Here is a 22,827-nt window from a genome sequence, read left to right as displayed (position 1 = left end):
ACTTAAAACAAAATGAGAGAAAAGTGCAGAGTTTGTTTTCTTTTGGCTCACAGCCAGAGAGATTCCGAAACGAATGTTGGTTGCTTTCAAAGAGTGCAAACAAGGCAGATCTCTACAGTTGTTTACAGCTAAGCAACAAGATAAGCAGACTAATTGGTGTTCAGGGTTTTTATCTTGGGTGGGGGTTTTTGCAGTGGTAAAAGAAACATAACAAAATTGACCATTTTAACCATTTTCAAGTGTACAGTGTAGTGGCATTAAGTACATTTACACTGTGCAGCAATTACCACTGTCTATTTCTGGAACTTTCTTTATCTTCCCACACAACCTTCCATCCCATCCTCCCACCAGCCCCTCAAAACCATCGTTCTACTTTCTGTCGCTATGAATTTGACTACTCTAGGCACTGCATATAAATGGAATTATATAAAATCTGTCTTTTTGTGACTGGCTAGTTTTACTTAATATAATTCTTCAAAGTTCATCTGTGTTGCACCATGTATCATAATACCTTTTGGTTATTTTAAGCACCCAACATTCTTCACATTTTATTTAGATGGGTAATTAGGCTACTTTAACCTAATAAAATTTTCATGCCACATATTTTTCTCCTATCAGTACTCTTTCTTTTAAATTAAGCCATAACGTACATTGAATAAAATGCATAATAAGATTATAGTTTGGTCACATGTACAAATGGTCAAATTTGACAAACGTACATACCATGTGACTATCACTGTGATCAAGATACAGAATAAGTATTTCTGTCAAGTATTTCTGTCATTTTGTCTCAGAAAGCTCCTCTGTGTTCTTTCTGGTTAGTCTTCCCCCAAGCATTGTTATGATTTCTGTCAGCATAGATGAGTTTTGTCTCTTCTAGAACTTATAAATGGAATAATATAATGTATACTATTTTTCATCCTGGCTTTCTTTAGTCAGCAGAATAATTTGGAGATTCATGCATATTGTTGCGTGTATCATAGACATACTTCATTTTTTTCTTGTGGATAAGTACTTAGGAATGGAATTGCTAGGTCATAGGGTGAATGTACATTATACTTTATTAGAAAAATATTTTTATTGTTAAAACCTTCTTTAAAAATTTAGGGCAAAAGTCACCCATAATGCTATTTATTTCCCTAATGCTGCAGAGCTTGCGACTAACAGAGCCCTTGACTGCACAGCTCTTTTTCCATAGTGACCATGGTGCATGCCTTCTTCATAGAATGAGTGCTGTTGTGCTAAGGGAAATGCTGAAAACAATGGCAGGTGTGGGTGGGAAACAAAACGAGCAGTAAGTAAAGTTACCACTTAATATCCTTTTATGATCACTCTTTATGACATAATTTCGAATAAATGTTATAGAAAGAAAGAGGTAACAAATAACTTTTTTAAATTGTAAAAGTAATGTATTTTCAATGTCGAAAATCTGAAACAGAAAAGTATAAAGCAGAACAAAAATCTTTCATAATATCACCACAATTAAACTAGAGACTAGACCTTATTTGAATTTCACCCATTTTTCTTATAATCTTTTTCTACTCCAGGATCCTATGCAGGATCCTGCATTGCAGTTATTTATTACCTCTCCTTAGTCTCCCTTAATCTGCGACACTTCTTCCTTTCCTGGTCTTTATGACCTTGACACTTTTGATGAGCACTGGCTAGTTATCTTACAGGCTATCTCTCAGTTTGGGTTTGTCTGATGTTTTTTCATCTTAGATTGAGGTTATGCTTTTTTTCTTTCTCTCTTTCTCTCTTTTTCTTTCTCTTTCTCTCTCTCTCTCTCTCGCTCTCTCTCTCTCTCTTTCTTTCTTTCTCTTTTTCTTTCTTTCTTTTTTCTTTTGCAAAAATGCCATAGCAGTGATGTGTCCTTCTTAGTGCATTGTATCAAGGAGTGAATGATGTTGATACGGTTTATAACTCATGATGTTAACCTTGGTCACTTTGTTAAGTGATGTCTGCCAGGTTTCTCTACTCAAAGTTACTGTTTTATCCTTTATAATTGATGAATATCATGAATATTTTGAGACTGCTACTATCTAATTCCTCCTTAAACGTTTGCCCAGTAATTTTTAGCGTCTCTCTTGGTGGATCTTGCCTGTGATAGTTATTACTATGAAGTTTATCTTGTGGTGATTTTATGTTTTTCTCATTCCTTCTAATTTATTAATTGGAATTCTTCTGTGTGGAAGAGCTGTCTCCCCCACCCCCACCCCCACCTGACCTTGATTATGCAGTTTTTAAATTTTATTTTATTTTTAGACAGAGGGGAAGGGAGGGAGAAAGAGAGAGTGAGAGAAATATCAATATGTGATTGCCTCTCATGCGCCCCCTATGGGGGACCTGGCCAGCAACACAATCATGTGCCCTGACTGGGATCAAACCAGTGACACTTCGGTTCACAGGCCTGTGCTTAATCCACTGAGACACATCATCCAGGGCCCGATTTTGTATTTGTTCAATTATTTATCAGTAAGGACTCATGGATATTTACTTTATTCTATAGGTTTTAATTTGACCTATTATTTATTTTATTGCTTAAATGGTTCCAGCTGTGGTCATTGGAAGCTCCTTTAGGTTGGCTCCTGCAGTACTTTGACATGCCCCCGACATTTTTTGAGCACTTCTTTGTTTTCTGAAATAAGATATTCCAGGGTCACCTTATATTTTTCCTGATCTAGCCCTGGAATGAACCACATCTGTCAAGATCCCTAGCTCCTCTTATTGGAGACTGATATTTATAAACCAAGATTTGGACACTAGGTTTCTGTAATGTTGATTGTAGGGTGTCCTTGCTCCTAGATTATTAAAGTATTATTGATTCTAGGAGTCAAAGCTATACGAAAAGGCATACTACTTGGTTTAACAAGTTGAAAAGAGAATTCTTGAGTTTCTTCCTCACATCTATTTTTTCTGTAAGCTTCTCCATTTCTGTAGGTGGCACATCCTCAAAGCCATATCCAATTCATTAGTAAGTCTTACTGGTTCTGTTCCAAAATGTATTAAAAATTGGATTGCTTCTTGTCATCTCAACTACTATAGCACTAGTCTAAAACATCATTATTTCTGGTGTGAACTGCTAGGTCTCTCTGTATCCATCCTTACTCACTCTATAGTCTTTTTTTCACCCAGCAGTCAGAGTCATCTTTTAAAAGTGTGGCTCAGATAGTAGCACTCCCCTGCTTAAAATCCTTCAGTGGCTCCCCAGTGCACACAGAATGTAGTGCAAACCCCCTGCTGACCTACGAGACCTTTATGATCTGTCTCTTACTTAATCTCTGCTCCATGGCTACAGTCATGCTGGCCATATTACCTCTCTGTTCCTTGGCTACACTGAGCCCTTTCTCATCTCAGGGCCTTTGTGCTTGGCCCCCCTGCTCTCTGCAGCACTCTTTCCCCAGATCTTTGCTTGCTTGACTCCTTTCTCAGCTGAAATCATTCCTGGGAGAGGCCTTCCCCGAACACCCCAAGCTAGTTAAAGAGGCAACCTCCACCCCCTGGACACTCTCTATCATATTTCCTTGTGTTCTTATTTTCTTAGCAATGTTAATGATTTGAATTTGCCTTGTTTATGGATTTACTTATATTTTATTTGTCTCCTCTCATGAGAATATAATTTCTGAAAGAACAGAGGCCTTTCTTATTTGTCCACTATTAAATTCTCAGTGCTAGAAAAGAGGCTTCCAGTGCCTAGTGCCCGGAAGCACTAGGAAGTTTCTAGCACTGGAAGCCTTTGTTCTAGCACTTGGCCCTTCTAGGTACTTAATGAGCATTAAATAGTCTAAAGTGAATGAATGAATTGAATTAAATGGAAACACTGTCAATAGTTTACATACCTATACTTGTACTGTTTGTCTTTTTAATTTAACCATAGTCTTTAATGGATTTAATCATCAGTTTTTTTCCCTCTCAACTAGCCATGTCCACCTTCATGTCATCAGCCAGGATTTTGATTCTCCTTGCCTTAAAAACAAAAAACATTGGAATTCTTTTAATACAGAATATTTCCTAGAATCACAAGGTAAACAGTATTCTTTGGCTTTTACACTTATTTCATTTTCTCGTGTTCCTATACTTGATTCAGCTATTTCCCTAAATAATTACCAGGTCTCAAAACTCGTGTATAACTTTGTGTTCCGCAAAGTTATACAAAACTCATGTATAACTTTGTGTTCTCTCTCTTAAGAGAGCCTTAATGAGGCTCTCTTTATGCCTACTATAAGGCATGTAGTAGAGTTGTTACTTTGCCATGAGCAGCCTGTTTGGGGGACCTAGAAAGCTGTTATGTCAAGGTCAAAAGGTGTTTTATTATAATACCAGGGGACTTAAAAATTATTCTGAGAGTTATTGGACTTAATAGATATGAAAGCTCTAAATAGTTCTGTGTTTCCTCTGCCATCTGCTGGGTAGGAGCTTGGGGCTGCCTCATGCCAGGAGTGGTTAATAAACAGGGGAAGGCTATATATGCAGAAGGAAGCATTTCTCAGTGTATATTCTGTAGAACTTTAGTATGCTGGCAAGTTAACAATGACCGGGGCCGTTGACCAAGAGCCAACCATGAGTAAAACACTGTGATAAGCCTTTGACATAGTAACATGGATTGTTTAGAGTGTATCTCAAAGGAAAGTAATCAACTCCAAAATAGGTTGCCCAGATTTAGAATCTGATCAAGCCCATTTTCCTAGTAATGAGTCTAACCTCAAATTTACTAGCTTTGGGGTACCTCTCATATTTTTATTTGTAGTCAGATTTTTAAAAATTTTGTATTGGCTTTCCAGAGTAGCTGGCTCTGAACTTCGTTCCTTGCTTGCAGCTGTGATCGCAATGGTGCAAGAGGCTGGCAGAGTGACTGTCCGAGATGGGATGCCTGAGCTCTTGAAGCTGCCCCTGCGTTGTCATGAGTGCCAGCAGCTGCTGCCTTCCATTCCTCAGCTGAAAGAGCATCTCAGGAAGCACTGGCCAGAGTGATTCTGTGGAGCCTGAGCTTCTGCAGCAAGTATGACTGAATGTTTAGAGCAAACTCCTGGCCCCTGTTCTGGACTGCTTATGAACTTTTACTTCTTGAATTAAAAAATACAGTTTTTTTTAAACAAAGCTTGTACTATTCCTGAGTGGCTCCAATGTGGGGTGATTCGAAATGGTTCAGGAATTAGGAATTTGGGTTTGTCATGAATGTGTTCTCTGGTTGGTGAGGGTGGCTGGGATAGGCCTGATCATATCTAGGACCCATGTCAGCTCTGACTAATATGAGCAAAACTGTGTTCAAACTGACCTAATGCAGGAATGGAAGCAGAGGACGAACTATGTATTTCTTCTCCTTATAATTATCCATCCTCCCTGGAGACATTCAGTAACCTTTCCTCAGAGCAGCCAGAGGGATCCCTTGTTTATCCTGAAAGGCACCATTTGGTTTTGTTCTCTGATCTTTAATTAAATTTTTTTTAATTAAAAAAATTTTAATTACAGTTTACATTCAATATTACCTTATATTAGTTTCAGGTATATAGTATAGTGGTTAGATAACCAAATACTTTGGTTAGATAACCAAAAATATAAGTGTTTCCCCTAATATTTTCAAGTACCCAGTTGGCACCATACATAGTTATTATAATATTATTTATTATATTTTTTCAAAGATTTTATGTATTTATTTTTAGAGAGAGAAGAAGGGAGGGAGAGATGGAGGGAAACATCAATGTATAGTTGCCTGTCATGTGTCCCCTATTTGGAACCTGGCCTGCAACCCAGGCATGTGTCCTGACTGGGAATCCAACCTCTGACCCTTTTGTTCACAGGCTGGTACTCAATCCACTGAGCTACACCAGCCAGGGCTGATTATATTTTCTATGCTATACTTGTTCTCTGATCTTATTCAATTCTGTAATATACTTTCTCTTTTCCTCTGTCATGGGGAGACTTAGTTTCTTCTGTTCCTTTCATGTTTTTCTACCCAAAACCACCCAGATACTCCCTTCTCAGAAAGTCTGTCTCATAAGTTCTCTCTCACCCTGAGCAAACAGGCTCAGTGATGGGGTGGAGGGGTGAGGTTTCTTTCTAATATCAGGGGTTCCTGGATGTGGTGAGGAATACACAGCCTAATGTTCATCACAGTTCAGCTGTCAGGTCTCCTTGCTGGCCTGCTTGGATCTGTTGTTTGAAAATAAAGTTGATTTGTTTGGGGTGTCTCTCTCATGTAGTGGAAAACTGTTGGGAGTTTAGCTAACAGTCACAGGTCATTTCTGATACACATAGAGGTAGTTCTTGAATGAAAAAGTTGTAGAGAACCACACAGCTTCATTTTCCCCTCAGAACGAATTTGGACAGAACAGTTGGATTAAATCAGGCTTTGGAACTAAAAGTAAGGGAAAGTCTAAAGTGTTTTTGATTAAATTGTTTGATTAAATTTTGATTAAATTGGGGATATGACTCTTTTTGTTCTTGAATTTACTGTATTTGTCATATATAATGCACACTTTCCCCCCAGATTTTTGAGGGAAAAATAAGGATGCTCATTATACATGGGTAGTACTAATTATGTATTTATAGAAATGTTTTTAACTCTTTTATTTTTACTTTTTTAAAGATTTTAGTTATTTATTTTTAGACAGAAGGGAAGAGAAGGGGAAAGAGAGGGAGAGAAGTATCGGTGTGTCTTTCGAGCACCTTGTCCTGGGAACCTGGCCCACAACCTAGGCATGTGCCCTGACTGGGAATTGAACTGGCGACCCTTTGGTTCAGAGCCTGTGCTCAATCCACTGAGCTACACCAGTCAGGGCTGTTTTTAATTCTTTTATTTATGCTTACATGTTAAAAGTGTGACTCTAGGAAGCAATAATGATATCCACATGCACAATAATACCCTAGAATACAATAATCAGTTTTGTTGAATTTACCATGAACTTGCAATGAAAGCAGTTCCAGCCAATGCTTCAACAAAATGAAATGAAGAGTGAGTGTTATTATCCACAGAGTGAGATAGATGATGCTGATTGTTATCCATTTGATAAGATAGGTGATGCCGACTTTATTACCGTAGGGTGAACAGCGTGACTGTACACTTTAGTTGGGAGAAATTATTGGAAAATGTCAAAGTGGTTTTTGTACACTTCAGTCTTTAAGCTAAACATTATTAAATATGCTAAAAAGCATGGCAACAGAGCTGCCTAGAGACACTCTAGACCTCTTCCCACAGAGAGTGTCAGCAGGTTGTGGAGGCAACAGGAAGAAACGCTTCTTCAGATGCCAAGACAAAGAAGGCAGTGTGAAGGAAACCTCCAGAGTAGCTGGAGGTGGAGCAGGAGATGAATACCTATAACCTGGAGCAGTGCCAAACTGGGATCTCTGTTTTGTCCAAGATGATACAAAGGTAAAATGATTGCACTAGAAAAAACCTTGATGGTTTCTCAGGGACATCTAAATGGTGCTTCAACTTTACGAAGAGAGAAGATTTGAGCATGAGGACAGGAATGAAACTTGCCCCCAAACTTCCAGCAGCCTATGAGAGTCAAGCTGTGGAATTTCATTCTTATGTTATTAGTCTTTCAAAGAACTTTGAGTTGTCTCCAATTGCCAGTATGGTTTAGGTCCCACTCACCTTTGTCATGCCATCCAACAGAACTGTGGACGTCAAAGGACCTAAGACGGCGGCTGTTAAAACTAGTGGTCATGAGAAAATACATTTTACTCTTCTAGCCTGTTGTGCAGATGGGACAAAACTACCACCTATGATTATCTTTAAAGAAAAATGTTTCCGAAAGAAAAGATTCCAAGTGGGGTTATTGTCCATGTGCATGAAAAAGGATGGACGAATGAACAGGCATGAAAATCTGGTTTAGCAAAGTCTGGGCATGGAGTCCTGGAGGATTACTTGAAAAACCAGCTTTGCCTGTTTTTGATCACTTCAAAGTCTGTGTTACACGAAGTGCAAAAGCAATCACAGCAGACTTGAAAACTCAACTTGCTGTGACAGTGAGTGGGCTAGCCAGCCAACTGCAGCCTCTTGATGTGTCAGTAAACAAGCCCTTTAAAACCCTAATGGGGAAAAAGTGGGCGTCATGGGTGCAGTCAGCTGGGAATGATTTAACACCTATAGGAAGGATCAAGAAAGCATCCATCACCCAGTTCATGACTGGATCCTAAGATCGTAGAATGGTGTCAAGAAGGAAGTGGTTGTGAAATTGTTTAACAAATGTGACATCAGCAATGCTATGGATGGAACTGAGGACTGAAATTTACTGGGATGAGGAAAGTGACTCCTCAGAAGACACTTGTAATGTAGAAATTGAAGAAGACCATACTTCTGATATTGACAGCGATGAAGAGTTCTTGGCTTTCTCTGATGTGTAAATATGGTAAATTTTCTACTGGTACATAAAATTTCTTGAACCTTGTATCTCTTCTTGTGTTTTGTAGTTACTTGTTACATAAAATTTTTTGTACTATAATATATTCAAAAATAAATGCCAGAATTCCTTTATGATACAAAAACAACTAAATATAAATAAATAAAAATTGAATTAAAGAATTAAAATGAAAGATTTTTTCCTGAAAGCTTGGGCTAAAAATGTGGGTGTGCATTATACATGGCAAAATATGGTATGTTTTTAAAAAACACCCTCAAAATAACCTCTCTGGAGAAAAATCTCAATCCATAGAGGCCACATCTGACCTCCCTGTCTTTCACAAGTAATTAAGATGCTACAGTGGTTTCTTGTTAGGTGTGGGTATAGTCATAATTAGTAGCAATTAATTATTGTAGCAGCTAACACATATTCAATTCTGTGTGTCTAACAGTATACTAAGCACTTTATTCAAATGATCTCATTTACTTGTCACTGTATGTAACTGTATGGTGTAGGTACTTATTGTTATGTCCCTTTAGAGAATGAGGATTTGATAATCTATAAAGGATCTTGGGCTTCAAAGTTGGTCTTGATTCTGGTGCATCAAATTCATTTCCCTATTAGTTGAAGAGTGTAGATGCAGTACTAAGCAGGGGCCATAGCCCTGCAGGGGACTTGGGCCTGCACTGACCCAAATTTTTCCATGGCATTTTTTGATTTCTCTGAGCATAGTCTATCTGTTTTGTCCACCTATCACCACCCAACGTTTTCATCTCTGTCCTCTGTCCCTTCTGCAATAGAATGTGGTCCTTACCTCATTAGCCCAGCTACCACAGTTCTTCCATTCTGGCTCTTCCCTGCAGTGGTTGCCTACTTACCCTGTGGCCTGTGGGGTTCTCCCCCAGTCCAGCTGCAGAGGGGAGGTGGCTTCATAGTTTCTCCTTTGCCGTAGGCACTAGGCACTGGAAGCCTTTTAAAAATTGTGGTTTTATTGGTTAAGAACAGACCCTGGATTCAGATCTGGGTCCCAGTCCTGGCTCTGGTACTCAGCTGAGGGATCTTGTGCAAGTTACTTATTTTCTTTGAACCTCAGGGTTGTAAGGGATTAAATGAAATAAATAGTTTATGTAAAAGTTTATCATAGTATGTGGCACAGAAGACTAAATAAATGATAACTGGAAACTGTTATTTTATCTGCTTTTATTTCACTGGGATTGGGAAGGAGGGATTGGTTTAGTCCCCCCTCCACATCTGATGCCCTAGTGCCCGTAGAAACTTTCTGAAGGTGTACTCCGTGGAGTCCTGAGATCAGAATTACTAGTTACCTTTTAAAAAGTGTTACCATCTGGGCTCTACCACAGGACTACTTAATCACAATCCCTGGGCCTAGGCATCTGTATTATAAAATACATTCAAGGATGGTTTTTATTCATATTGAAGTTTGAGACCCACAATATAAATGAACCCTCGGCTTCAAAGCACCTTGTATTTCTGAAGCTTCCAGATTAGGCTGTGCCCTACACCATTTTCTGGCTTTCTGGGTCAGTTGCGGACTTTTTCTCTGCAGGGTCAATGTTATTTCAGGAACCAGGGAGACCTTGGGCATTAAATGAGGGAGAGTAAGTGGCAGGAGGGACCAGCTTATCCTTTCTGCAAAGTTTGGGCTTGCTCTCTGGCCCAGGCTCTTAGGGACCAGGTCTGAAGTTGAGCTGCCTCTCTTCAATGGTCCCTATCCCCTCTTCCTGCCCAGAGGCCAATCCCAGAGACTTGGCCTGGGCTCAGAGCATATGTATTTGTCTTCTTCAGGGTCTGTCTCTGAGATATCCAGGTACAAATAGTCTTTCACGGACCAGACCATACTTAGGCCGTTAAGAGTTTCTGCAGGTTCGGGGGCATATCCTGGAACCTAGCATCTGGCAATGTCACAAACACTGGATATGGCTGAATATCAGGGATTCAGGACTGACCTGTGTCAGAATTGGCCTCACTACCTCTCTCTGTCCCTTTAATCCCAACTTGGAGATTTCCACAGAACTCTTAAGATTCTTCCATAGACTAGACTTTAAAAAATATGATGAAAGCTATGAAGTCTGCTCCCCAGAGTAAAGGTATATATATACACATTTTATATACTTTAATAGGGAGTTTATGAAGTCCCTGAAGTGCTTTCATAGACTCCCTAGGTGTCTGGCCCTCTACTTAAGAACCTCTGCTCTGGAGAAAAGGGTCATCACCATGAGTTTAGGATTTCAGGAGGTGTTTGGGTTACTGTGGAGGACTAGGGGAGGGACTTCAGGATGTTTCTGGGATGCTGTCCTTTGATCTCAGCGCTCCTACCTCAGTCCTTTGGTTTGTGTATATCTTAGGGACCTCTGGCTAGAGATAGAATTCAGGCCCCAGAGCTGTTGGCTCCAGTTCAGCCACCACACTCAGGGAAATAGGGAAACCTCAGCAGGTCTGAGGGGTTTGGGAACCCTGGCTAACAGACTCCTCATAGCTATCGAAAAGGCCTTGAATCTCTATTACTGAAACGAATGCCTTGGGAAAAACTGTACCAATCATCTACATGAATAGATGAGCTGCATCATGACTGTATCCCAGGATTGTGGGAGTGGCAATATTTTTGGGGTACAGTATATTAACACTACAAACTGTACTGAAGACCCTGTATAGCTTTTAGCAGCTTGTACTATTAGCTAAGGCAGAGATAATGAGGCACCAGAACATTTACAGAACATTTAACTTCAGATGAAATGCTCAGGGAAGGCTTCAGAACAGGTATTGCAAAAGCATTCAATTTTATTTTCCACTAATCAACAATGCTATCTTGTTTAGCATATCAATATTAAAACAAGAATGAATGGAGGCATAGGTAAACACGACTTGCCTGCTTACACAACCATAGCAAAAATGACAACTAAAATAGAAAACAACTATCACTTAGAATCATCAGCAAATTGAATTTTATGGCAGTCCAACAACCAAGGAATTAAAGAAGTCACATTCATCCAGATGGTTAGGAGAGGCAGAAATGTGGAGGCATGGAGACACAGAACGACAGTCCCACATGTACATGTGGTGGATAAAAATTGGGAGGGTTACTTTGGGAGTGAGGGATCCTAGCCCCACACCAGACCACCAAGCCCAGGCTTCCAGTGCCAGGAAGGTAAGTCCCCATAACTTCTGGCTGGGAAAACCAGTGGGGGTTGGGGTGGCAGAAGAAACTGCAGGGTTCTCTGGAGTTTCCTCTTAAAGAGCCTGAAATGGATTTAGGATAGGCAGAGTTGCTCACTCTGGGCTCCCATGCACCAGGGCAACAGCTGGAGGGGTGCCAGTGGCACACAGAGAGAAACTGAAGTGTCTGGCATTAGGGTGAATGCACGGAGACAGCTTCCTACTGGACAAAACTCCAGAGGCCAGGCAGTGGCTATGGTCCCTTTATGGTATATTTTCCTTTATTTCACTTAGTGTAACCTTCATTTCTGCCTGGGTCTTTTTTATGCTGTTGAAGTATCCAATGAGTGACCTGATGTATCCTCAAGTGACCTGATCACCAGTATTCTAAACTCTGCATCCAATAGGTTGTTATCTCTGTTTTGTTTTGTTTTGTTTTCTGGGATTTTGTTCTATTCTTTCCTTTGGGTGATATTTCTTCGTCTCCTTCTTTTGGAAGCCTCTCTGTGTTTGTTTCTGTGTATTAGATAGAGCTGCTTTGACTCCCTGTCTTAGTAGCATGGCCTATTGTAGAAAAGTGCACCAGTAAGTTGGAAGGGGCAGAGGCTTAGGTAATCACCAATGTAGGGCAACCTGTGTCACCATTCTGTGGCTCTGTGTGGCAGAGGGCTCAGAGAGGCAATCTGCTGCCTGGCCTCTGGAGTTTTGTCTAGGAGGAAGCTCTCTCCTGGAACTCACTCTATTACCAGACACTTGAATTTCTCCTCTTATCCCATTTGTGCCCTTCCAGCTGTTGCCCCAGTGCTGAATCCCAGAGGCGGTGAGTCTGCCTAAGTCCTAAGTCCATTGCAGGCTCTTTAAGAGAAGTCTCCTGAGAATCGCGCAGTTTCTTCTGCCACTGAAACCCCCACTGATTATTACAGCCAGAAGTTATGGGGACTTACATCCCTGTGCTGGAACCCTGGGCTAAGTGGTCGATGCACTGGGGCTGGGATCCCTCACTTCTGAGGTATCCCTTCCTCACACAGAGCCACAGAGTAGCAACACAATATGGGACACACCGTCAACCTGGTTCTCACAGGTTGCCCTTCCCAAGTGATTACCTAAGGTTCCACCACATCCAACTTACTGGTGCACTTTTCTACAATAGGCCATGCTACTAGGACAGGGAGTCAAAGCAGCTCTATGCAATACATAGAAACAAACACAGGGAGGCTGCCAAATTGAGGAGACAAAGAAATATGGCCCAAAGGAAAGAACAGAGCAAAACTCCAGAAAAATAACTAAGCAAAATGGAGATAAGTAGTCTAGCAGGTACAGAGTTCAAAACACAGGTTATTAAGGATGTTCAGAGAACTCACAGGATACTTCAACAGCATAAAAAAGACCCAGGCAGAAATGAAGTTTACACTAAGTGAAATAAAAATTTACAGGGAAGTAATAGTGGAGTGGATGAAGCTGAGAATCAAATCAATGATTTGGAACAAAAGGAAGAAAAAAACATCGAATCGGAACAGCAAGAAAAAGAAAAGAATTAAAAAAATGAGGATAGGTTGAGGAGCCTCTGGGACAACTTCAAACATACCAACATTTGAATTATAAGGGTGCTGGAAAGAGAAGAAAAAGAGCAAGAGATTGAAAATATTTTAAAAAATAATGAAAGAAAGCTTCACTAATTTAGTGAATAAAATAGACATACAAATCCATGAAGTACAGACAGTCCCAAACAAGATGGACACAAAGAGGACCACACCAAGCCACATGATAATTAAAATGCCAAAGGTTGAAGATAAAGAGAATCTTAAAAGCAGCAAGAGAAAAGCTGAGAGTTACCTATGAAGGAGTTCCCATAAAACTGTCAGCTGATTTCTGAAAAGAAATCTTGCAGTCAAGAAGGGACTGGCAAGAAGCACTCCAAGTGGTGAAAAGCAAGGACCTACCACCCAGAATACTCTATCCAGCAAAGGTAGCATTTAGAACTGAGGGGCAGATAAAGTGCTTCCCAGACAAGGTAAAGCTAAAGGAGTTCATCATCACCAAGCCCTTATTATATGAAATGTTAAAGGGACTTATTTAAGAAAAAGAAGATAAAAACTATGAACATTAAAATGGCAATAAATTGCCCTGGCTGGTGTAGCTCAGAGGATTGAGTGCGGGCCTGAGAACCAGACAATCACAGTTCGATTCCCACTCAGGGCACATGCCTGGGTTGCAGGCCAGTTCCCGGCAGGGGCCAGTTCCCAGCAGGGGATGCACGAGAAGCAACCATACATTGATGTTTCTCTTCCTCTCTCCTTCCCTTCCCCTCTAAAGATAAATAAATAAATAAATGCTTTAAAAAATGGCAATAAATTAACAACTATCAACAATTGAATCTAGCAAACTAAACAAACAAGCATAACAGAAACAGAATCTTAGATATGGAGATCATTTGGAGGCTTATCAGTTGGGAGGAGAGAGGGGGAGAATAGGGGAAAAGGTGCAGGGATGAAGAATCACAAATTGGTAGGTTCAGAATAGGGTGATTTTAAGAACGGTATAGGAAATGGAGTAGCCAAAGAACTTATATGCATGACCCTTGGACATGTACTAAGGGGGGGATTGCTGGAGGGAATGGGGGTATCAGGTGGAGTAGGGGCAAAGTGGGAAAATTGGGATAACTATAATAGCATAGGCAATAAAATATTTAAAAATAAAACCAAAATGAAAATATTTGATAAGAAACTCCAACAAGGAGAGACTGTATCACAGAAAGTATAAGAATATGTATGATGTAATTAAGGAAAATTTTGAAGAGTAAGGTAACCACCCACTCCTACATTCTTTGTTCAGCCAGGCTACTCCTTGACCTTGAATAATAGTTCCTGTAGGAGAACAAATGTAAATAATGACTTGGAGGGGCTGAAAATGAGTGTGAGATATTGAGGTATATAGGCTTCCTGGCTGAACTTCTCTCCCAGGTGGGCTACTGTTGACGTTGTTACTAGAAAAAAATGACCTTTCTTTGCTTATTTTATTCAGATTTATCATTGTGTTACAACTGGGTAGAATCTTCTCAAGGTACAGGATCCACTGGTGTAGAAAAATAGACCAGAACCATGGAAGTCATATTTGTAAAGCCAGGTTGTAGTTTTTCCTCCATTGGGGGTTATCTTCTTTTATCTTGGTCCCGTTATAGCCGGGCAAGGCAGCAGTTTTATTAAAACAATGCAGTTGAATATGGACGGTTACGTCAACTCCAGCTAAGAAGGCAAATTTATCGAGTTCTGTTGCTGTAAAAGAAGGAAGATAAGATGTAACGGAGCTGAACTGGAAACTGAAACTGAGCAAGTGAATGCTTTCCATGAGAGCGTGGGGAATAGACCTTGAACAGTTAATAGCAGATCTTGAGTCAGAGCTGGAGAAAAGTGTTCTCAAAGCCCATTAGACTCTGAACTGGAGTAATAGATATTTATAGTTAATCTGTTAGTTCTTTTTATTTTTAAGGCAAACCAATAAACTCTGCTACCAGGGGATGGGCTTTGGGTTTTATATTTTATTTTATTTTACTTATTATTATTTTTTTAAAGATTTTATTTATTAATTTTTCACAGTGGAAGGGAGGGGAAAGAGAGGGAGGGAAACATCAATGTGTGGTGGCCTCTTGTGAGCCTTCTGCTGGGGACCTGTAACCCAGGAATGTGCCCTGACTGGGAATCAAACCCGTGACCCTTTGGTTCGCAGGCTGGTGTTCAATCCACTGAGCCACTGGCAGGACAGCTTTGAGTTTCGGAGTCTCCTAATGATTAGGAGACTAATGCTTCTGACTCAAGAAGGTATCAGTAGGCACAATTATAGACACAATTGTCAAAAGACTCATGAAATCAGTGACATACTCAAATCAAATGCCCGAGAGTTCCCTGTCACAGCTGCTGTCTACCTAAACCTCAGGGAAGGGTATGGCCAAGGCAGGGAAGTGGAAAAGGAGTTTAGAAGTCCAGGATTCTGGGCCACTCACTATTCAACTTTTTTGTCAGTTCTGTTTTGCAAGTTTATTTTGAGACTTCAACTTTATTTTGAATTTATTTTGTTAATTTATTCATTTATTTCAACTTCAAATATATTTTGAATTTCAACTTTCTCAATTTCTAGAAGGCAGCTGGGATGTGGAAATTTAAGGGGCTCACTTGGTAATTTAAACTTGGTCTTGCCCTTTATTGCAATCTTTTCCTTGACTCTTCTCAGATGCTCTGAGGCAATGACACCTTATTTAAGGATTGGCATCACTGCTAAATCCTACTCGCTTCTATGTCCTGCCTCTACTTTCACATATATCATCTAAAGGTAGAGTAGGAAAAAAAGAAAAAGGACGTGGGCTTATATATGAGGCTCAGCTCTGTTCATGTAAGCTGTATGACACTGGGAACATTTAACCTTTCTGGTCCCAATTCCATCATCTGTCAAATGGGCCTAACATATGTACCTCCCAGACTGAGGATTAAACAAGCACGAACTCAGTAGGGCTGGGTATGTGTGTGGCCCAGCACTCATCAATCCTAGTTTCTTCTGCCAAATGCTAACCCTAGTGAGAATTCCCTCAAGCAAGCCTCTTTTTCCTCCCAGCTTTGGTTTCTCATATTTAAAATTAGGGCTTTGTACTGGATTATCCTTAAAGCCCCTCCCTGGAAGATTTGAGGCTTCAAGCTTCAGCTGGTTGGCTCTGTCCTCAAGGTCTCTTTTTTTTCCTAAGACCAAAATTGACAGATGTGTTTTCTAAAGCACAAGAGATTCTTGGCATCCATGCCTTAACCCATGAAGTAAGTTGTTTTTTATTAGTGTTCTATTGAGAAAAGTACACAAAACCACCTGTGTTTGTACCCTCAGATGAATATAATAAGCAAACATCCTCATACCTCCTGTTACCTTATAAAAGCTTCATTTCTTTGGAGCAGTGTCTCGCCCATTCCAACAAGTATCTCAGTTGACTTAGTTCTTTTCCTCTAGGCTTAAAATAAAATGAAACTCTTTTTGGGTCAGGGGCTAAGAATCTCTGGAGAGTGAAGAGCACCATATTTTCTAAAGGGATGCTGGTGGCTTTGTGAGCTTGGTGATGGGTTTTGAGCTCAGCCAGGGGAATGAAACACTTCATCATCTGAGCCAACAGTACATCTACCACGGACCATTTGGGGTTGTCTGTTTTGCTGGGAGGGTCAGAATAGGGATAGCTTTTCTCAAACTGTGTGTCTGGGTAAACCTCCTCTACAATCTTCATAAGTCCTGCAATGCCTGCCCTCTTAGCAGTTGCTGTGGTAGAAGGCTTCTTTCTCCAGCTTCATGGCTCTAAGGAAGTTCTGGGCTCCTAGTTGCAAACACCATCCCAGAATGGTGTCTGCTTGGACTGTGCTTTGAGATGCTTGGTGCTGAACTTCACATCTATTCCATTCTCTCATTTTTCTGGCTCTGACTTCATCAGCCAGTAGTTGCTTAGAATCTTCCCACATTTTTAGGGGCTGAAGTCTACTGAGTGCTGGAGTTCTCCACTTTTGCTGATACCTCACCACACTTTCCTGCTGGTCCCTTCTTGTCTGGCCCAGCAGCCCCAGCCAGCCTCCTTCTGGGTCTTAGTGTGGTCTCTCTTCACAGGCCAAAGAGCTGAAGATTCTGGAATTTACTGAGAGATGCAAGAGGCAGCTCTGTGAGTGACCCCGGAAACCACTCTGCAGACACAGCCCTAGCCCCTAAAGTAAGTTTTTTTTCTTTTGAAGTAAACATATCCTCAAGATTTTATTGTCACATAACAAAACAAAATATAAAACTTGGAACTGGATCACTAGGCCCTTTCCCTTCTTATCTCCTCCCAGATAAGATGCAATGCCTGTATCTCTTAATAAGCAGCATTTGCTTAGATCTGCAGTTGCGCTTAACACATTCAGGCCTCAGCTCAATCTTCTTTGTAGTTTAGCCTTTTTGTGGAAAACTGGCTTAGCCTCCATAAGTAACTCCACCATAGCTACTCTGTTTCCTCTCATAACTCTGCTTTCCCTATGCAAAGAGAGTCCTTGCCTTTCTTGTACTGAGTTACTTTGTGGGGCTGACGCTTGCCACACTTCTTACAGAAAGTTTGGCGGGTTTGGGGACGTTCGCCATGCTTGTGAGAGCGCTATCAGCATGGAAAGCAAAGTAAGTTTTGAAAGAATTCTTCATCTGCACCACTTTATGCTGATTCTGAATCCACAGCATAGTCAAATCTAGGGGTTTAAATGGTGTTTTTTCTATCTCTTGGTTCTGCTTCCTGTGTTGATCTCTTGAGAGAGCAGTAAAAATAGCCATGGGCCTGAGAGAGAGAGAGAGAGAGAGAGAGAGAGAGAGAGAGCACAACACTTCCCCACTCTGCCCCACCCCCTGCTGCCATTGTTACCAAAGCACAGAAAGGGTACTGAGTTCTTTGCTTAGGTCACATACCCATCTCTGGACTAATCACTGTGTCTGAATGGGGTGGCATACTCTGGCTGTCATGAGTATCAGGACCATCTTGAGGTGGAGTGCCTTGGGACCCATGGCCTTTCTGGAATTACTTGGAGCAGAGACTGGTAGTTTGCAAAACAGTCGATGGTTATCACTCATGTGGATTGCGTACGTCATCCCAGCATGCTGGTAGCTCCCTTGGCCCATGCTGTTTTCATGGGATCTAGGACTAAAAATAAAAAATGGTCCGTGACTTCTGGTAGCTACAAGTTGAAGAGTTGACATAACCCATTGCTTCCACCCCCAACCTTTACTGTTTGCCTTGATTGGAGGGAAAAATACTGATATTATATATTCAAATTGAATAATTGGTTGCTTGCCAAGGACTGTTTGCAGAAACTTATACAGAAACTATACAGTGTACCTTTACAACTCTGGTTAGAGTTGTCAGGGTCCGGGGCCTCTCCATGTCCGGGCTCACCAGCCAACCACCAGCCTTTGATGTTCTTTCCTTGTCTGCGTTCTGGAGATGGGAGGCCAGGGCCAGGCCAGGGGAAGGGGCTTTGAGGGCTGCCTGAAAAGGCAGCTGAGGTTGGATTCTTGCGTACTGCTGATAGCATTTCCACTATCTTCGTGAGTATTCTTAGAGAATTGCCCAGTGACTAGGGAATGGAAACTTACTTTTGTTTTCAGGAACCTGTAAAGGGGGAAACATTCATGACAGAGCAAGGGGAAAAGATAGGTCACATACTAAAATGTGATCCCTCCTGCTGGTCATGCATTAGGTAAGAGACCGAAGGTATCTAAATTCCTCACCTGAGAGAAGCTGATGGCCCACGTCCCCTTAAGGAGAATGACAAAAGAGTGCCCCCTGCAGGAAGAAGCTTTTAGGCACCTCCCCTTCACACACCCAGGCTGAGGCCCATGTAGGGCACAGATACACAACTTTACAGGTTGGGACTCTGTTTCTCACCAGACCATGAGGTTCCTTAGAACAGATGCTGTTTATTTTGTTCTCCATCATGCACCCAATGAAATTCAGTGTACCTGGAACATAATAAGATCCCAATAAAATTTTGTTAAGTGAATGAAACCTTGTGTCATGCTTTAAAAGCATAAAGAGATCTGGCTGGTGTGGCTCAGTGGCCACACCATGTGACCATGGTGACCACAGGCTCAGTGACCATGGCCTATGGACCAAAAGGTTTAATTCCTGGTCAGAGCATGTGCCTGGGTTGCCAGGCCAGGTCCCTGGTTGGGACATACACTCAGTGTATCTTTTGCACATAGATGTTTCTCTCCTTTTTCTCCCTCCTTCCCCTCTCTCTAAAAATCAATCAGTCAATCTTAAAAAAATAAAAGCGTACAGAAAACAACTCTGGTGCAGGTGGATTTAACTGTCAAGTGTGTTGTCTGGTGAGGTTGTAACTGGCTTTTGGAAACATTTTGATAAACATCCTGCTACCATTGTTTACAGGCATAGTATCTCTTACAGATCAGAATTAGTGGGACATAAACATGGTAATATTTTTTGCATATAATTCTGCAGGTAATATTTTTCATGTAATTTTCCAGCTTATCAATCTTTGCTAACAAACCAGATGATTAGGGATATGGGTTCTTTTCATAACTTTTCTATGATGTATTTTTCTGGTTTACTATCTTTGGCCACCAGATGGCAGCCTTTGAACAATAAATTCTTAATCTGTTTTTTCTTTTTTTTTTAATAGTCCAAAGCTTTTTTTGGAAAGAAGGTTTATATAACTCTTTTATGTTTTGGAATCAATCCTTCAAAATAAAATATATACGTTTTAAAAAATAAGTTTGATGTGTGTTTAACTGACCTCCTAATTAAGATAGAAGTTTGAGAGAAAACCAGGGTGTAGGTAAGAATACAGTTGATTAGGGGAGGTCGTTTGGCTTGGAGATTAGATAGCCTCTAAAATTGGGGGGAGCCAGGGTTGAGGCCTGACACTAACATTTATCAGATGAGTGTCCTGAGGCGTGTCACGTGCATGGTGGGCATTGAAAATAGCTCATTTCCTTCTGTTTCTTAGTTTGACCCCAAGGTTAGTAACCCTTAGTCACATCGCAACTTCACGTAGGAGCCGCACTGGGACCAGACACTTCCCCCTTTCTCTGGGCTTATCCTTGAACAGTGGCACCTCTTTCTGATGTAGGAAACTAGCCTCGCTTCTGTTTCCAGCTCTTCTAAGGCCTCTGTCTTCTAAGCAGACAGAATAAATGCTCGAAACGCAAATAGTACCAGAATATTAGAGCTGGAAAGAACTTTTCAAACCAGGCTTCTGAGAATTTAGTGAAAGCTATAGACCCTCTTTCCATACATTTTCATAAAATTCAATTGTTCATGGATTTCCAAAGGCTGAGATGCCCAACTGGAGTGGGAATGTATGTGTGTGTCTATATTCTTCAGGCTTCAATTATTCTGAACCATGTGGTAAGGCTTTTTTCCAAACCACACCCCGAAGGCACTCTACTACCAATGGAAGGGCACCTAATGTCCATGGTGCTTTGTGGGCAGATGAATGTCTAATCTCTTGCCTCAAGAACCTGTGAAAGCTCTTTAATCTAGCAGCCTCTGTGGTCCCATTGAGTGCTTTGGGAGACAGAAATGGTTGTTCCAACACCGGTGACAGATAGGTCCTTAGTAAACACCAGGAGTGCTTATGTTCCCAGATTCATGCTGGGAGAAAATACTCTAAAATATTTATGGGTAGACTTCTCTGGATGGTGGGAATGTGGGTAATTTAAATTCTTCATAGTCTTGTGAGGATACCTAATTAGTTATAGTGAATATATATTTGGGACTGTGAAGAAAACTGAAACCAAAAATGGCCAATAATTTCAACAAGTCATATCAGTTCTCCAGGCCTCTAGAGATAGAAAGACATCCTATAGAGCCACATTCCAAGCGTTTACATGCTCAGTTGGTCCTGAGGATGACACCAATGAAAGTAACTCACGTTGCAGATTGACTTCCCTGTCACTGGATTGAAAAAAGTACATTTTCTCTGTTTGCCCCCAGCCTCAATCTCTGTCTCTTTCACAGAGACGTCACCTACATTTTCTTCAAAATTGTGGTTCATGGCAACTTCCTATTTGTATTTGCAAATGCCTTTCGGCAGCCCCCAAGGTCCCATGATTTCTCTTGTGTTACGTTGCTGTGGGATGTTATAAGTTTTAATATTGAACCATCCTTGAGTTCTGGGAATGAAACTTCTGGGTTCCTGAGGGCTGCCCTTTCAATGCCGAGTTGAACTCCGAGTTGAACTCCATTTTTTGATGGGGTGGGGGATAGAGTTTATAGATTAGTTCATGTGTGAGTGCTTTGTGGACTGGAACCCAGATTTCTTTTTTTTTTAAAGATTTCATTTCTTTTTGGAGGGAGGAGGAGGTGAGAAAGAGAGGGAGAGAAACATCAATGTGTGGTTGCCTCTCATGCACCCCCTACTGGGGACCAGGCCTGCAACCCAGGCATGTGCCCTGAACTGGGAATCAGATTGGGAACCCTCTGGAACCCTGCCATAAAGTATCAAGACAGCAGGGGGAGCAAATGGGACCTGAACTCAGGAGAATGGGTAGGATTCTGTCTTGTTGGGTCAGCTTTCAGGGTATTCCTCATGGTAGAGAATTCAAGTAGTGGGAGAGGTGGAAAGGCAACCAAAAGAAGTCAGAGAAGCTAAACCAATCTACATAATGAAGAGGGAGGGTGGAGAGAGATGAAAAAGATACATGAAGTGAACATCTGGGGAAGACTTGGGGATATCTGGGAGGCGGAAGCTTTGGAGTGGCCAGAACTGGGGAAGGAGCAGAGGCGCTGGGAGAAGGGCTGCTCTCCTTGGGTGTGACCTGGATCTCAACTTCCACGGTTTGTGAGAGGAGCAGACTAAGATTATATACTTCATTTTTTTGAAATTTTGATTTCTGTTGTTCTTATCCCATTTTTCATACATTGCATTTTATACTCTCTCTTTTTCTTTATTACATTTGCTAAATGTTTGCTTATATTGTGAAATGATATTTTTCAGAAAAGCAGAGTTTTAGATTTCAGTTACCTTCATGATTGCTTTATAATTTTTGATTTTGCCTATATCTATTTCTTTTCTTTTGCTTTATTATTTTTCTAATTTTTTGAGTCAAGTACTGAGTTAATATAGTTTTCTGAAATATCTTTTCTTTTTGTTAACAATTAAAATTTTAAACTAATGCAAATATGTAAGACTGTGACTTGAACAGCTGGGTTAGACCTGAGACTTAGGGAGACTGCCTTGGCTGTTGATACCAAGGAGATACTCACTCTGAGTTCTGCCGGGACCATCAGGTTTCCTTGTGTGTGCAGAGAAGGTGTATGTCCAGGATGCTAGCACGGAAGTGGTATGCTTATCCCTAGGTGAAGGCTTTGTTCGTTACACATTTCATGAGTGTTTTCTCTTCCCTTCCTATAAAATAAATGAATACTTAAAAAAAAAGAATACTTGTATTAGAATGCTCTCATCTTTCTTCATACCTACACTACAACAACAAAGCAATATGACTTAGGCAAAGATCTGCTATCAGTCTTTTATACTTTAGTATGATTTTAACCCTCAATATTATTTCTTCCAGATATTTGTATGTCAATTCTATTTGTACAACAAAAAACTTTGCCCTCAGTGAAAGGATTTTTCATTTAATGAAGTACTACTTATTACTCCCTTCCCCCACGGGTCATGCTTTTAATGTATTAAAGTCGTCATCAAACCCAAGTTCACCTAGATTTTCTCCCATTTTGTCTTCCCGAAGTTTTGTTGTTTTGTACTTTACACTTAGGTCTATGATCCATTTTGATTTAATTTTTATGAAA

General features: G+C 40.7%; 1 protein-coding gene and 1 pseudogene across 11 annotated transcripts in view; one reads left to right on the top strand and one right to left on the bottom strand.

Moving 5' to 3' along the window:
• Positions 1-22,827, top strand: part of APTX (aprataxin) — an 87,913-nt gene that overhangs the window by 36,888 nt on the left and 28,198 nt on the right. For 9 of the 11 annotated variants that reach the window (XM_037036125.1, XM_037036123.1, XM_037036120.1 and 6 more), the window contains 2 exons: positions 3,921-4,024; positions 4,817-5,438. In XM_037036125.1, the coding sequence (XP_036892020.1) occupies positions 3,921-4,024; positions 4,817-4,971 (259 nt within the window). In that variant the 3' untranslated portion in view covers positions 4,972-5,438. Of the gene's footprint in view, positions 1-3,920; positions 4,025-4,816; positions 5,439-7,195; positions 7,829-22,827 lie in introns of those variants that run through there. The other 2 variants (XM_037036118.1, XM_037036119.1) reach the window with 2 other exon arrangements.
• Positions 16,422-17,135, bottom strand: LOC118979824 (thymocyte nuclear protein 1-like; annotated as a pseudogene).

The sequence above is a fragment of the Sturnira hondurensis genome, unplaced genomic scaffold, assembly GCF_014824575.4.
Source record: "Sturnira hondurensis isolate 20B ecotype Veracruz unplaced genomic scaffold, ASM1482457v3 Scaffold0022566, whole genome shotgun sequence".
Taxonomy (NCBI): Eukaryota; Metazoa; Chordata; class Mammalia; order Chiroptera; family Phyllostomidae; genus Sturnira; species Sturnira hondurensis.
Note: the sequence above shows the minus strand (reverse complement) of the source record. Positions and strands in the feature narration are given on the sequence as shown.